Source organism: Chelonia mydas, chromosome 10, assembly GCF_015237465.2.
Source record: "Chelonia mydas isolate rCheMyd1 chromosome 10, rCheMyd1.pri.v2, whole genome shotgun sequence".
NCBI lineage: Eukaryota > Metazoa > Chordata > Testudines > Cheloniidae > Chelonia > Chelonia mydas.
In genome coordinates this window covers 59,392,360-59,408,410 of record NC_051250.2, presented here as the reverse complement: position 1 = coordinate 59,408,410, position 16,051 = coordinate 59,392,360, and the positions used below count along the sequence as shown (strand labels likewise).

General features: G+C 44.9%; 1 protein-coding gene and 1 long non-coding RNA gene across 10 annotated transcripts in view; one reads left to right on the top strand and one right to left on the bottom strand.

Moving 5' to 3' along the window:
- Positions 1-3,590: 3,590 nt before the first annotated feature.
- LOC122461889 lies at positions 3,591-11,296 on the top strand. Its single transcript, XR_006284135.1, has 2 exons — positions 3,591-3,874; positions 7,111-11,296. It is a non-coding gene; the product is annotated as an uncharacterized LOC122461889 (long non-coding RNA).
- Positions 11,007-16,051, bottom strand: part of RAB27A (RAB27A, member RAS oncogene family) — a 71,342-nt gene continuing 66,297 nt past the window's right edge. For 8 of the 9 annotated variants that reach the window (XM_027818821.3, XM_043523371.1, XM_027818822.3 and 5 more), the window contains one exon: positions 11,007-13,639. In XM_027818821.3, coding sequence (XP_027674622.1) covers positions 13,441-13,639 — 199 coding nt within the window. In that variant the 3' untranslated portion in view covers positions 11,007-13,440. The remainder of the gene's footprint in view (positions 13,640-16,051) is intronic. The other variant, XM_043523372.1, reaches the window with a different exon arrangement.

The window sequence follows — 16,051 nt, the reverse complement described above, 5'->3', positions numbered from 1 at the left end:
TGAGATAAAAATATAGTTGAATGGCATAAAAATACAACAAAATGTTGATTGTAAACTCTTTGGGGCAGGAACTATCTTCCGCTCTGTGTTTATCCTGCACCTAGCATTATGGCACCCCAATCTTGGCTGGTCCTTGCCATTACTGTAATTAAGATGATGGATGATTATTAATAATATCTAAAGCCCTGATCATGCAAAGCCTAAATAGCCCCACTGACATGCTTAAGTCTCTGTAGGATCAGGGCATAAACAAAAGTTTAAAACAATCAGCTGAAGTTTTAAAAAATTAAACAACATAAAACAACTGAGATGCTGTTTCAACTTCATTAAAAAAATTTATAACATTTTCTCAGATGTTTAACGGTTTAACAAAATGTGAAACTAAAATCTCATTAGTTTTAAGAAATCAAGGCCCCAATTCTGCAAGCTGCTGTCTATGGCCAGACCTTTTGGTCTGTTTGGGTCCTTCGTGAAATCAATATGACTCCAAACAGCTGCAGGAGTTACCACAATTCATAATACTACAGAATCTGCACAAGTAGAGGTGATAGTCCTCCACCAACCCTGATTAGTAGGAAAAAGTAATTAGTAATTAGCAGATTAGTAGAAAAAAGTAATAAGGTTCCAAACTATATTGCTTTTTTTTATGGAGCCACTCCATGTTTGGGGGACAGGGACCCTAATACAGGCATTTCACTGGTGTGGTCCTGTCCTCCTGCAGATCCCAGGAGATCCACTGGATTTTGGGTATGGAGATGTGGCTTATTCCATGGGGAGGGGAAAGTAGAGGGTGACAAGACCTTGCCTTGCTCCTGGAATGATCTGAAGTAGCTCCACAGGGAGACCCTCATGGAGTTTTTGTCTCCCACCCCAGGACAACCTACTATAGGAGGAATTACTCTTCAAACATGGTGATTTCCACTGGGGCAAAGTGAGGTGCTGCATATGATTGGAGCCCCTGTGGTAACTGATTGTGAGGTCTGTCATTCAATTCTGGCCCAAATATACTTTTATGTCTCTCACATGTTGGCTGTGTTGTGCCTGTAAGCTACTGACCACAAAAGTAATGGTTTATGAGGTGGTAAGGACACTTTATTGTTTTTATACTCAGTTTTATTGACTTTAAAGTAATTAGACATAACTGTAAACTATGGAGGAGTTAGTGACCAATAATATAGCCAATAATAATTCGGAGTTACTGCAATCCAAATGAAAACTCTTGGGTGAAGATAAACAAGTCCCTCTCAGGACAATATCTTAATTGGATTCCTGATACTACAAGTATAACAAAAGTTTACCTTCTTTTGCAAGAGAAGCCATTACACTATATGTCTGGTGGAAGAACTCACTAACCAGGACTTACCCATAAAAGAGGAAATAATAGAAAAATATATCAACAAACATATAAATAAATTTCACTTCATTTACATATCCAACAAATAGCACTCCTGAAGTTAAAAGCATACTAATTTAAAACATTCCACAGTATGCATCCGATGAAGTGAGCTGTAGCTCACGAAAGCTCATGCTCAAATAAATTGGTTAGTCTCTAAGGTGCCACAAGTACTCCTCTTCTTTTTGCGAATACAGACTAACACGGCGGTTACTCTGAAACTTCCCAGAGCTGAATCTTACACAGAAGAGATTGTGTGCAGGAATTTTATAGTAGCCCTTTAAATAGTTTCAAAGTCTCTTGTGTTGCAGAAGCCATGAGAAGCCTAACAGAACAGCAGTGTATCCAAGTAACGTGGCTTGTATGTAGTTATTAAAAACAGTTATTTGGAACCCAGTTTTCCTCATACTCTTAATGTTGTGTAAAAGACAATATGCAAAGACACAACAATGATCTAACTTCTCACAGGCCACACACTGCAACACAGTCCAACCAAACTGCCCCTCCTAACCACACACTGCAACATAGCTAGACATATGGGCTCAGCTTGAAGGCCCCAACAGGCTAAAGGAACACCACAAGGAAATATACTCTTTAAATAGGAACACAAACAAATATTTGAACGTGAAATGGTAAAGCAAATAGGGTGCCTCCTCCTGAATGCTAATGGCTGCTTCTGCACAGGAGATTTGATCGACTACTGCTTCAGCAGTGGTCACTGCCATATCGGAGGGGAAACGGTAAAGATTGTCTTCCTTTTGGAGGGCATAAGCCTCCTTACTACCTGAAACGCCCCTCTCCCCTTCATCCCACTGAGATAACTGTGCTCCGGGACAGATTTGCTCTGGCAAAGCAATTGTGGAGATTGTCACAGTTCATGAAAACTGCATCTTATTTCCCTCATGGACCCACAAGGGCACCCACTTTTAGGCTCTCAGCTCAGCCATCAGTGCCCTTGGGTGGAGACCTTCACCGCACAGTTCCCTGCCTGCATGCTGAGTTCCCCTGCAGGCCAAACAGCCTCTGCTTTCTCTCCAGAGGCTATAAACAGCATAGTTGCCCACAGTTTTAAACTACCTCTTAGCTCTGATGCCCCAATCTACTCAGGTCATTATTACATTATATTATTATTGTTGCATTCTTGTTTCTCCGGGAGCTCTTATGGAATAAAATGTAGTATTTTAGTCTTTATGTGTATTTCCTGCATAGTCCAACCTCCTTAAACATATGGGAGCTGAGATGTGTTCAATCAGTAAGGATCCATCCCGCTACTTTAGCCTTACACCCTGTACATACTGTACTGGTAGTATTCAGGAGCTGTAGTTTGGGACATCACTGTAGCATTTAGGATCTATAATCTGGGATGTTACTGCTTCAGAAGGAAGTCGTCTGGTCTTGTGTTCAGTCTGCCCTGATGAACCATCAAACCTTGATTGCAGTTCATCACAATAGATCCAAAGACCAAAGACTTTCTCATACCAGTGAATCTGTTTCTTATAGGAGATCACAATCAGAAGTATGTGTTGGTACTGACTGAAACTACAACATAGCTCAGGGGAGTACCACACTGTTTGGCATAAAGACAAGTGGTAGTAACCTACACATGCCACACAGTCTTACCACTGCCACAAACTCTGTGGGAGCCAGATTACTGTGCACCACAATGACAAGAACTGTCAAGGACATTGTCCCCAACTGCAAATCTGCTCTGGTGTTTCAAAACACTACCTTTGAGGGGTGGAGGGTCACTATTAGTCACCATCTCTACAAAAGGTTTCCCCCCCACCCCCGCTCTCCTGCTGGTAATAGCTCACCTTAAGTGATCACGCTCATTACAGTGTGTATGGTAACACCCATTGTTTCATGTTCTCTATGTATATAAATCTCCCCACTGTATTTTCCACTGAATGCATCCGATGAAGTGAGCTGTAGCTCACGAAAGCTTATGCTCAAATAAATTTGTTAGTCTCTAAGGTGCCACAAGTCCTCCTTTTCTATTAGCCTGGAGGGTAAGTCCAATTGGTACTGGAGGGGTGGCGTCTTATTTTGCACCCAGAGTTTATTAGCCCCAAAATGAGAAATCGGGGCAAAAGGATTTTGTTCTTATCCAAGCGGTAGTTGGACTATATATGCAATCTCAGATCTCCAAGCCTGCTTCAAATCTAAGAGAGAGCTCCACCTGGTGGCCAACTGGAGCAGTAACTTCTAAATCATTAAAAAACCCCACAAATAAACAAAACCCCCTTCGTGCACTGTCTAGTGCAGTGGTTTTCAGACTGTGGGTCTCGACCCAGCACCAGCCAATGGGAGCTGGTGGAGGCAGTACCTGCAGGCGAGAGCCACATGGAGCCGCTTGTGCGCCTCCACCGAGCCAGACTGGCTGCTGGCCGCTTCCGGGGCGCAGGGCAGTCCATGGTGCCAGGACAGGCGGGAGGCCTGCCTCTGCACCCCCGCTGCACCACTGACCGGGAGCCGCCTGAGGTAAGCCTGCGCCCCAACCCCCTGCCCCAGCCCTGAGCCCCCCCCAAACCTGGAGGCCCTTCCTGCACCCCAAAGCCTCATCCCCGGCCCCACCCCAGAGCCTGCACCCCCAGCCCAGAGCCCTGACCCCCTCCTGCACCCCAACCCCCTACCCCAGCCCTGAGCCCCCCCAAACCTGGAGCCCCCACACCGCAACCCTCTGCCCCAGCCCTGAGCCCCTCCCACACCCCAACTCCTCATCGCCAGCTCCGTTGTGTCAGAGGCATCAATAATTTTCTTCAACTGGGTCACCAGAAAAAATGTTTGAAAATCACTGATCTAGTGTTCACAGCTAGAGCAGGAAAATGCAAAGGAACATGTAGTGCATTTACCCACTGATCATACCTACTGTCAGCATCATGCTCACTTATTTTAATCCATTGTGTGAGAAGCTGACAACCACACTCCTGCCTGTCCTTCCCATAGAGAATGGTTTTGATAAAAGCTGGGAGCAGCTCAGGCTTCTACAGACAGGACTAATCCCCAAGGAATGGGATTGGGAGGAAAATCATTGTATGGTGCTGTCCCTTTAAAAATAAGCTTTGTTGTCACTTTTTCACATGGTTGACGCTTATTTCCTTGAAACATAGCTGACCGCCCTAGAATGGAGCAGGACTAGGAAATAAGATTATGTTTGACAGCCTCTGGGCTCTCACTGTGTTTGCAAAATTCTGTTTTAAATGTGAAAAATTTTGAGTAAAATAGAAAATGCCCCCAAATGCCAAAATTCAGTATAATGCCAAGCAAGGGAGTGCACGCAGTGCTTAGACTCAGGGACTAAGAGTCATGATTATGGCGTTACATTTTAAAATCTACCATTGATTCACTCTGTAACTTCAAGGAAATTACTTCTCGGTGCCCCATTCCCCCCACGCCTCCCCCCCCCCCATCAGTAAGAGCTTCGTGTTCTATTGTACAATTGATATTTAAGCAGAATGCCCCATTAACATCAATGGTGAGTTCTGCTTTAAAACTGACAGCTCAATATGTTACTGTCTAAGGTGTATATTACAACAGATTGGTGTCCACCCAGAAGGGGGATTGGGCCAGGTTGTAAGTGGCCCTAAATGCTGGGTGCCATTGCTTCTAAGACAGCTGGTTCTTGTGCTGAGTCTAGTCAGTGTCCCTAGCTATGGGGCTCTAAGGCAGACTCCCAGGCTCAGACCCCCTTGGCTGAGCCCTTTCTTGAGACATGGGACTCCACACTCCATCCACCTAAACCCTGGAACCAGTGCCTCAGACCTCCCAAGCCCCCGGTTGCTTACATATCCTGCCCCAGGGCTCCACCTATGCTCTTGCTTCTTGTTTAACCCCTTTGGGGCTAATGCGGCAGTAAGCAAGGAACACAGGCTTAGCAAAGGAATTCTTAGCCATGCTCACTTTACTCTTAAAAAGCTCTTGAGAGTTATAGATGTTTGCAAAATAAGGTCCTGAGTCTCATCCTACCTGAAGCTGATCTCACCCCAGCTGTAAATCCAAAGTCTTATCAGCATTTCAGGAATATGCTATTGCCCCTCTACTTTTTAAAACCTGGCTGAGAGGGAGTATGCAATGGCCTGGCCTGGGCAGCTGGCACCTGGGCATCCTGCTGCATCATGCCATGTGTCAGCAGTTGGGCCTTCACCCGCTAGCTGTCAAAACTGCAGCAGTGGCTCCTCCTGGCAGCAGGGACTAACCAGGTCTGTGAAGCAGGATGGACCTGCCACCCAAGGGCCTCAGGGTTGCCACCAGGGACGGTAAGGTTAGGTGTGCTGGGGCGGTGGTAGGTGGCGGAGGGAGAGGCAGGGGCTCCAGGATGGTCAGGCTGTTGGGTGGGGAAGCTGTGGGAAGGTGGAGTTGGTTGGGGAGGGCTCCCTCAAGGGTTCAAGGAGGATTGAGGGGAGAGGGTAGAGGCTCCAGAAGGGTTGGGCTAGGGGGTGGGGAGGCAGGAGCTCCTGGAGGGTGGGTGGAGGGGGGGGCATCTGAGAGGGGAAGAGGAGGGTTGGACTAGAGTGGTGGGGTGGCAGAGTTGGTGGGGCAGGTGTGCTGTCCTGTCCCTTTAAAATGTTTGATCACCTGCCCCCTCCCCATGCAGCACCTCCCACACAGAATCACAGGGTTGGAAGGGACCTCTGGAGGTCATCTAGTCCAACCCCCTGCTCAAAGCAGGGCCAATCCCCAATTTTTGTCCTGGATCCTTATATGGTCCCCTCAAGGATTGAACTTACAAGCCTAGGTGTATCAGGCCAATGCTCAAACCACTGAGCTATCCCTCCCCCCTTTTGTGTTGGTTACTGTCCCTCTAGCAGCAAAACTGAAAAGTCTCCACAGCAGCCAGCTGGGTTTGTATCAGCAGCAGGACACCTTCAGTGTCTGTCTGTCTCCTTCTCTACTCGGTCCACATAGAACAGTGGAGGTGGCAGGGGCTGGGGCAGTGGCAGGGATGGGTGGGGTGCAGGTTCCCTCAGGGGCTCCAGGAGGGTTGAGCTGAAGGGGGGCTCCCCCCCACACCCACACACCTTTGCAGTCCTGCTGGAACCCATGGTTTTAGGAGAGGCTGAGTCTCTGCTCTCTCTCCAACCCAGTCTTCTTGCATGTGGTGATGAACCCCCCCCATCCCCATGCTCCTCATCTTTAAGACTGTCTGTGTCCTCTTCTGCCATGTGCCCAGATTGAAGAATTCCAGGCCCTTCCCACAGTCTGGCTTCTGGGAAAAGAGTTCATCATTCCATGGGACTGGACCAGCTGCTGAAAGGCCTTCCATTGCTCAGTGATGACTTCTCAGCCATATTTCAGAGTAGCAACCGTGTTAGTCTGTATTCGCAAAAAGAAAAGGAGTACTTGTGGCACCTTAGAGACTAACCAATTTATTTGAGCATAAGCTTTCGTGAGCTACAGAAATCTTATGCTCAAATAAATTGGTTAGTGTCTAAGGTGCCACAAGTACTCCTTTTCTTTTTTCTCAGCTGTAGTAATTGAATTAGTGATCAAGGAAGCTGTCTGGAACACACAAACCACCTTGCGCCCTGCTTAAGGGTTGACATGTGCTTAGCAGCCCCCTCAGACAAAATGGCTGTTCTAGTCCAAAATGGAGATTATACTACAAAATTAAGCTCACAAGTTTACTGAGACTTATTCCCTCTCCCCCCCCCCCCCCAATCTAAAAGTGGGTTACTGTTCCATACTTAACACTGAGTCGTATTATTATTCCTTCACAGGACGGTGGTGGGTGAAAAACTTGAGTCACCTTTGTGAAGTGCTCTGAGATCTCCAGAAGAGAAGATACTGTAGAAACAATCTACCATTCTGGTGTGGGGTGCTGGGGCTTTTCCTTAGCAGACAATTAAAAACAGGCATCTCTGTAAAGCTAGGCTTCACTCCGACGAGGCTCACCTCGAACTCACATATGCCAGCTGTTGAACAGCACATGCCTAGAGCAGTTTTTGAGTATACAGATTTCTAAAAGAGAAAAAGAGAAGGGGCAGTTTGGCACGGAAAGGCTGCAATGTGGGATTTTCAGATCTCATTGTCACAATCACAGAGCATCTGAGGTGTGTTTAAAAGCCCAGTCTGAGCCACCCTGTTGTGCAGGAGACCAAGGCTAGCACATGACACAGGTGAGCAGCACTGTCTCAGTCCCCTCATTCCCCCAGGGAACACTTGCTTTCAACTGGCACAAACAGACAGCGAGAGAGAGCTGTACAGAATATATTAGTCTCTTCCTCCACCCGAGAGGGAATGTGCTGCGTCTGTGACTGAAGACTGGACAGACGCAGGCTGATAAGAGGAAATAATAGAGAGACACTCACAGACACAATGCAATCTTAGGATGGAAGCTATGAACATGCCTACTAGCTGACTAGGGGCAAACCCAACAAAGTAAACAAGCTAGCTCGGGGCTGCTTTGCTGTGTTCTGGTGTCTGGCATACACAGTTACAATCCCTAGTCCCCTTCAATTTGATTGGTCAGAGCAGCCTGCCTTTTGTGATTTTTCCCCTTTGGACTGTATTTATTTCACAACCGTTCAGTTTACTTTTGGTAACAATATTGCACTGCAAAGTCTTTGGTGGCCTCTGTGGTTTAAACAGCCTGGATTACAGACTTGGCAGACAAAGCCTGCAACAGATAAGCTGGGAATGTTAAGTCACAATAATAGTAAACAAGCACTTTCAGCTGGATTATTTTTTCTCAGTAAAGTGTTAAATCTCCTTTTTCGGTGTGTACCAAGTCAGGATCATTGTGTTCTGGTTTGAAATGTACATCCCTGAGCTCTGAAAGAATGTAGATTGGAGTTTGCTTGAGCTAGAAATAAGATCAATTATTGAAAGGGATTGTTTGACTATAGGGTGGATAGAAAGCTGACTAGATCGTTGGGCTCAATGGGTAGTGATCAATGGCTTGATGTCTAGTTGGCAACTGGCATCAAGCGGAGTGACCCGGGGGTCGGTCCTGGGACCAGTTTTGTTCAACATCTTCATCGATGATGGGATTGATTTCACCCTCAGCAAGTTCACGGTTGACACTAAGCTGGGGGGAGACGTAGATACGCTGGAGGGTAGGGATAGAAGCCAGAGTGACCTGGACAAATTGGAGGATTGGGCCAAAAGAAATCTGATGAGGTTCAACAAGGACAAGTGCAGAGTCCTGAACTTAGGACAGAAGAATTCCAGGCACCGCTACAGGCTGGGGACTGAGTGGCTAAACGGCAGTTCTGCAGAGAAGGACCTGGGGATTATAGTGGAGGAGAAGCTGGATATGAGTCTATGGTGTGCCCTTGTTGCCAAGAAGGCCAATGGCATATTGGGCTGCATTAGTAGGAGCGTTGTCAGCAGATCGTGGGAAGTGATTATTTCCCTCTATTCTGCACTGGTGAGGCCACATCTGGAGTAATGTGTCCAGTTTTGGGACCCCCACTACAGAAAGGATGGACAAATGGGAGAGAATCCAACGGAGGGCAACGAAAATGATTAGGGGGCTGGGGCACATGACTTATGAGGAGAGACTGAGGGAATTGGGCTTATTTAGTCTGCAGAAGAGTGAGGGGGGATTTGATAGTAGCCTTCAACTACCTGAAAGAGGGTTCCGAAGAGGATGGAGCTAGGCTGTTCTCAGTGGTGGCAGATGACAGAACAAGAAGCAATGGTCTCAAGTTGCAGTGAGGGAAGTCTGAGTTGGATATTAGGAAAAATTATTTCACTCTGAAGGTGGTGAAGCACAGGAATGGGTTACCTAGGGAGGTGGTGGAATCTCCATCCTTAGAGGTTTTTAAGGCCCGGCTTGACAAAGCCCTGGCTGGGATGATTTAGATGGGGTTGGTCCTGCTTTGACTAGGAGGTTGGACTAAATGACTCCTGAGGTCTCTTCCAACCCTAATCTTCTATGATTCTATGACTCAACTACCTTAAAGAGTTACTTACAGTGAGCCTGAAGAAGGTTTTGCAGTAGTCCGAGTAGCTCTTTTGTCTGCTGGCCTATGCCAAACTATTGAGCAAAGCTGTGATGGCTTCTCATATGTCTCACTCTTAACGTAGTGATGGATAGTTCAGACCACACTTACAAGTTCTTCTAGAGCAGAGGTTCTCAAACTGTGGGTCAGGACCCCAGAGTGGGTCAGGACCCCATTTTAATGGGGTTGCCAAGGCTGGCTTAGACTTGCTGGGGCCAAAGCTGAAGACTGAGGGCTTCAGCCCTGGCTGGCAGAGTTCAGGTTACAGGCCCCCTGTCTGGGACTGAACCCCTTGAGCTTTGGCCCCCCAACCCAGGGCAGCGGGACTCAGGCAGGTGTGGGTTTCGATCCCGCCTCCTGGGGTTGTGTAGTAATTTTTGTCAGAAGGGCGGGGGGGGGGGGGGGGGGTCACAGTGCAATGAAGTTTGAGAACCCCTGTTCTAGAGCTTGATCTTGCGAGGTGCTGAGCACTCCGGCCCAGTTCAGGAAAGCACTTAAGCACATGAAGCGTCCTAAGTCAGTAAAACTAATCACATGATTCAAATTAGGTACTGCTTAAGTGTTTTGAGGGATTGGGTCAGCGTGCTCAGGACCTTGCAGGATCAAGTCCTTTTATGCAACTTATTCAGTGTAAGAGCAAGACAGGGCTCATTTCCTCGGTGGTTTGGAGTCTTTGAGATTGAAAAAAAAATTTTTTAAAAAATCTTACCTTCTTCCTCCCCCAGAGGAGGGCCAATGGGGTAGGATGTGAGAAGGCACTCCCTACACCTGCTTTCTGGGGATAGTCCTTCCTGTGTTGTCACAAAGGGGGGCATTGAATTCACCCCTGAAGAGGGCATGAGGACATAGCTGATACTCACCATGGACTCCGCAATCTTCAGACTACCACATCTGATGCAGGACGGTTCTACTTCCCACTCTGCACCTTGCAGAAGGGAGATGTTGCTCCTACCTCTGTCCATGGCATGCAGGATCTCTGCACCAAGGCCAGTTTACTCCTGCTTGGTGCAGGGGTGATGATTTGGACCAAGTCACATACTAAAATATAAAACTACTTACCATGCCAGGTTACTCTTGTTTGGTCACCAGCTCAGACATGGGCTCCATTTATACTGAACTCTATGCTGAGTCTGTATGCTTTGAGTGGAAAAAAAGACTGACTTTGGAGCAAAGATAGCTTTCCCAGTCAAAATAGCTAAAACATTCAGGCTTTGGCAAATTTAGTGTACAAAGAGTAATTTTGTTATAAACTGCCACTAATTTGACACTGGGGAAGGCACAAAATGACTATTTTCATGGTCAATTCCACCAATTCAAAATAGTGAAGTTGGCTCAGCTGACAGGCACTGTATCAGCCCAATAAAACCCTTAACCATAGCTGTATAGGAGTCAAATGGCTGTTTTCTAATCCCTCCTGTTTATTGATGCAAGGAGCCCAACTGTTTATGCCAGTAGCATAAAATTCAGTATTTCAACCTTTTTTCCTAATTTGGCACAAAAACAAATGTTAAAATATCAGAATTTTCCAAACCATGGAAATTCTGATTTTTGACCAGCTCTAGACTGGTATAATGGTGTCACTCACAGGACTGTTAAGAGACTCAAATCACTGCTGAAAGTTGCAGTAGGTGCAAAGTTGTGCTATAAATAACTCAAATAGATTGAACTATTGGTATAATAGATTTTTAATACAGGTATGTATTTATGGCGTTACATCAAAGCAATTTCATGAAGATAGATTTTTGATTTTACAACACTGTAAAATAGATACATACAAATGTGGGACAAAATATGGCAATTACAGTATTTAGTATAAAATCTAAACATGTGCATTCAAAGGGAAATATACTTAAGTAACCTCAGTAGTAATTTAAACTCAGTAGTTGGCTGCACTTATCCTTACTTTTTTCAGGAACTGGAAATTATTTTAGCCACACAACTCCTATTAAAGTTAATAGGTGGCAAAAATTCCATTGGAACCCTCTGAAAAGTGAGGGGTTACATTTCTGCATTAAAAACCCAGACACTTAAGTGCACTGAAATGTGTTGGGTTCCACAGTTACTCTACTGGCCACCCAGGCGATAGCAACTTCGAAAGGCACTCATGAATTAGACTATAGTAACTCTGGTCCACAGGCATTTTGATTCTTGGTATGGTACAGCAGAAAATACAGTAATTCATACAATATAAAATGCTTTAACTTCTGTCATAGTGCCTTCGCATTCAACTTATATTGCACAAGGTTATATATCCTGTGTAGGTTGTGATAAAAATCCAATATTTACATTTTGTGTTTGTTAAAGAACAAACGCGTTGCTTTACGGAATGTTTTTTGACAGCTAGCAGTGAGTTTTAACACTTTCTGTATTTCTAAAAAGCAATCGGAAACGTACAAAGTTTCTATTCAATTCAGTGAAGATATCACTTTCTTCTCAGCTACCTTTCTAGTACACATTTTTGGTCCTTTTAACATATTCAATTTTTTTAATTAAAAATATATTACATTACATCTCATGCTGCCATCTGACTGTAGAAGTTTGCCTGAGCATGTGGTAGCCAAAATAACTAGCACTTTTAAATAAATAAATATTTAATTTCTAAAAGCAGCAGTAGCTTTGGAGTTCTGTAAACAAATTGCTATGAGAAGTCTATAAAAAGACTCTGGATTTGGCATGTTGAGACTTTACTTGGCAATATTTTAGAGTTATATGAACCTGCTACAGTAGAAAAGAGTATTAGGCATATCACATAATCAGGCTGAAAAGAAATGTAAAAAAATACTGATTAGTCCTTATATCATATCTGAGGATAAATAAAAATGATCATACACCAGAAAGAGTATTCTTTTACATAATCAAAACATACTCCCTCAGTTCTACTTTAGGTGAGACTAAAAGGAATGAACAAAACACATACAAAACATGTACAAGATGTACAGGACCCAGAGGTAAACAGAAGAAAACCAGCTTTATAAATTTACGGATATACTAATTTAAACAGCATTGATATCTTAGGCAGTTATAGCTCACCAGAATAAGACCAATATTTAAATTTTCAGTCCAAATTTGAAGAAGAAATGTTCCAAATGTACGCTTGGTACAAACAAATTCAGTGCAAAGCACTAGCTCTGATGAAATTTTGCTGGCACTTAGCTTGCCCTAAATTCCTGTTAAAACATAAAAGAGTTTGTATATAAAAACGTATGCATTCATAAACACACACCCCATCTACATTACAGACCTATATTGGTATAACTACATTGCTCCGGGGTATGAAAAATCCATGCCTGAGTGAGTCAGTTATACCGACCTAACCCCCCATGTAGATAGCACTATGTCAATTGGAGAGCTTCTCTTGTCGACATAGCTACCGCCTCACATGAAGATAGATTAACTACGCCGTCAGGAAAGCTCTCGCCCATTGGTGTAGGAGTATCTTCACTTAAGTGGTGGAGTGGTGCAGCTGCACCAATGGTACATTTTAAGTGTAGACCTGCCCTTGGTATGTATATGCCTCAGCATGTTCTTGAAATTCACGTTAGGTGATCAATTAGAATGTATTGAATCTTTCCTATAGTACAGTTGGAGTTTAGAAGATCAAGTTCAAGGCTGCATGGCATAGCAGTAGTGCTGTACAAGTGTCATCTTGGCATTTCTCTAGACAGCTTTTTATTCCATATAAAAATAGCCCTATGATTAGACACTAATAATTCATGAAAAACAAGGTAAAATTACTTGCCTGCTTTTGAAAAGCACATACAGTTTGCTGTTTATCATTATTGCTGTAATGATGGAACATTTCTGTTCAAATAGGACTTAAGTTGACTGGTTTACCATTGTTACAGACTAAGATACTGAAAGTTGAGAGTGTCCAATGTTGCACCAAACCTAAACATACATATGTCTGGCTAACTGCTAATAAATTAAACATTTGCCAAGCAATGGTTAATGTTGTTAGAAAGCAAATACCAATAATTAATACAGCTTTGTTATTATATATCCATATGGTAAGAGCTGTTCATAAATGAATCCATTAAGCTACAACTGTACTATACTTTAACATAAATATGTTAATTTAATTGTTGCAATGAAGTTGGTTTCTCAACAACCACATTTGCCTTTATCTTTCTCCTCATGTAGCTGCTCAGTAGAGCTGTGTCCATTGGACCGTACTACCCCCTCGGGTATCCATGACTTGTCCACGCACCGTTCCATGCGCTTCATGATAAGGTCAAGCAGAGTTTCAACTGCCTTGGTCACATTAGTTCCATTAACTGCACTTGTTTCAAAATATGGTATCCTGTAAAGAGGAAAACAAAAAAAAACAAAAACCCACCATCACAGATCAAGTGAGACCTTCCCTGGAAGGAATGCATTATATGGTTATGGCCATGTGCATAAAAACATTCTCCTTAGAGAATGTCTGGAGAGGTCAACAGAATCAAACAGAATTCAACAAAAGCTGAAATTTAAATGCAACCCTTTGTGACGTGCTTAGAGGCACAAAAGCTGGACAAATATTAATTAAACTAATAACAGCCCGGTGAGGTGGGTATTAACCCCATTTTACTGGGGCACTGGTGGATTGTGAATTCCACAGTGAGCCAGGAAAAAAAAAAATCCATGAGTTCTGTGTTCGAGTCCTTTCTTTTAACCACAGACAGATGCAACTGCTCTGTTGGGCCTCATCTCCACATGCATTTTACTTAAAACTTCCCACCATGGCTGCTCTATTGATGGTAGCAATAATGGAAGTGCTCACATATATGGGCTGCCAAGAGATCTTGTACACTAGCTACCAAGGGTGTAGCTGAACTGGTGCAAAGGCAATGCTCATTAAGGGTGGGGGGGGGGGGGAGGGGGAATGTATGTACCACAGCCACTGTGCGTATGTGATGTCCCTCCCTCAAAAGTTTCTCTCCAGCAGAAAAGAGCCAAGGACATAACATTCTTCGTGCTATTGTATTCCTCCGGCTCCTAAGGACCTCAAGGTCTCAGAGAACAGTCGTCTCTTCAACTCCTGCTCTAGGTGCTTCCTCCATGGGCTCTCCCATTATGTGAATCTCACTATTTCCAGCACAGAGTGGCAGCTGCAAGGAATGCGGGGAGAATGGGCCACTTAAGGATTCAGATTTGGGGCAGTGGCAAACATCAGAGACAATGGGCAGTGCATGTGGGATGGTCAATCATTGTCTCTTCACTGATCTGGATTCCCTGTTCCTCTCAGGACCTTAGGGTGCAAGAAGAGACTAGTAATTCAGGAGAAGAGGAGTGAAGGCAAGATAGGGGACAGAGATAGGCACTGAAGTTGAGGGGGAAAAGCAGGAGAGAGAGAACAGGAGGAGGAAAGCACGTGAAAGCGGTAAAAGGGGAAAGGAAAGGGATGGACAACCTTGAATTGCGCACATTGGAGAAGAAAGATGGGAAAGGGTGACTTGGGAAATGGAGATTTCCTTATTACCAGGAAAAAGTATGCATCTCCACAACATCCTCCGTAGTGAAGATGAATACAAAAGTCATCTAGCTATTGTGCAGTGTTCTCCTCAGCTGCTCCTTTTACTCCATGGTAGTCCAGACAACCCACTCTCCCCCAACATTTCTGCTTCTTATATATTTAGTGAACTTCCTGAAAGTCTGTTTAAACCAGGGGTGGGCAAACTTTTTGGCCTGAGGGCCAAATCTGGGTATGAAAATTGTATGGCAGGCCAAGAATGATCACAGAATTGGGGGTGAGGGCTCCAGCTGGGAGTGCGGGCTCTAGGGTGGGGCTGAGGATGAGGGCTTGCAGTGCAGGAGGGTGCTCCGGGCTGGAACCAAGGGGTTTGGAGGACAGGAGGGGGATCAGGGCTGGGGCAGGGATAGGGTCAGAGGTGCGCTTACCTCAAGCAGCTCCCAGAAGCAGCGGCATGTCCGCCCTCCAGCTCCTACACAGAGGCATGGCCAGGAAGCTCTGCATGCTGCCCCATCTGCAGGCGCCGCCCCTGCAGCTCCCATTGGCCATGGTTCCCGGACAATGGGAACTGCAGGCATGGCGCTTGGGCAGGGTCAGCATGCAGAGCCCCTTGGCTGCCCCTACGTGTAGAAGCCGGAATGGGGACATGCTGCTGCGGCCGCCAGGAGCCACACGGAGCAGGGCAAGCTCCCGGCCCTGCTCTCTGGCGGGAGCTCGAGGGCCAGATTAAAAACATCTAAGGGGACAGATGCGGACCCTGGGCCGTAGTTTGTCCACCGCTGGTTTAAACATTTGAAGCTGTGCTCCAGAGCTAAAGAGGGAATAATCCTTGTTTATAACTCATTAATCTTCTGACACAGGATGCAAACACAGGGGAAAGAATATTCATTTGATGAAATAAAGGAGATGTATTTAGTAAAAAGGTAGAAATACTTTGTTCTCTCAATATTTCGAATCTGTTGTTGGACAAAAAGTCTCTGAGTAAACATACCTTTGTCATGTATCATCTACAAGTCTAGTATAAATTTGCAATATTAATCCAATAAACAGGCTGCATATTAGTGAAATTCTAGATTTTCCCCACTGAAATAAATCCTTCGGGTGAGAGTGGCCCCAGGAGAATAACTGGAAACTTGCCCTAGTTATTGCTTTATACACTGCTCTTCTGGGTCAAAGTCATTTTGACATAAAATTACAGCTCCATCTAGAGTTAGCATGTCACCCTGCAAGGGTACCTGCACTCATGAAAACTAAGTTACA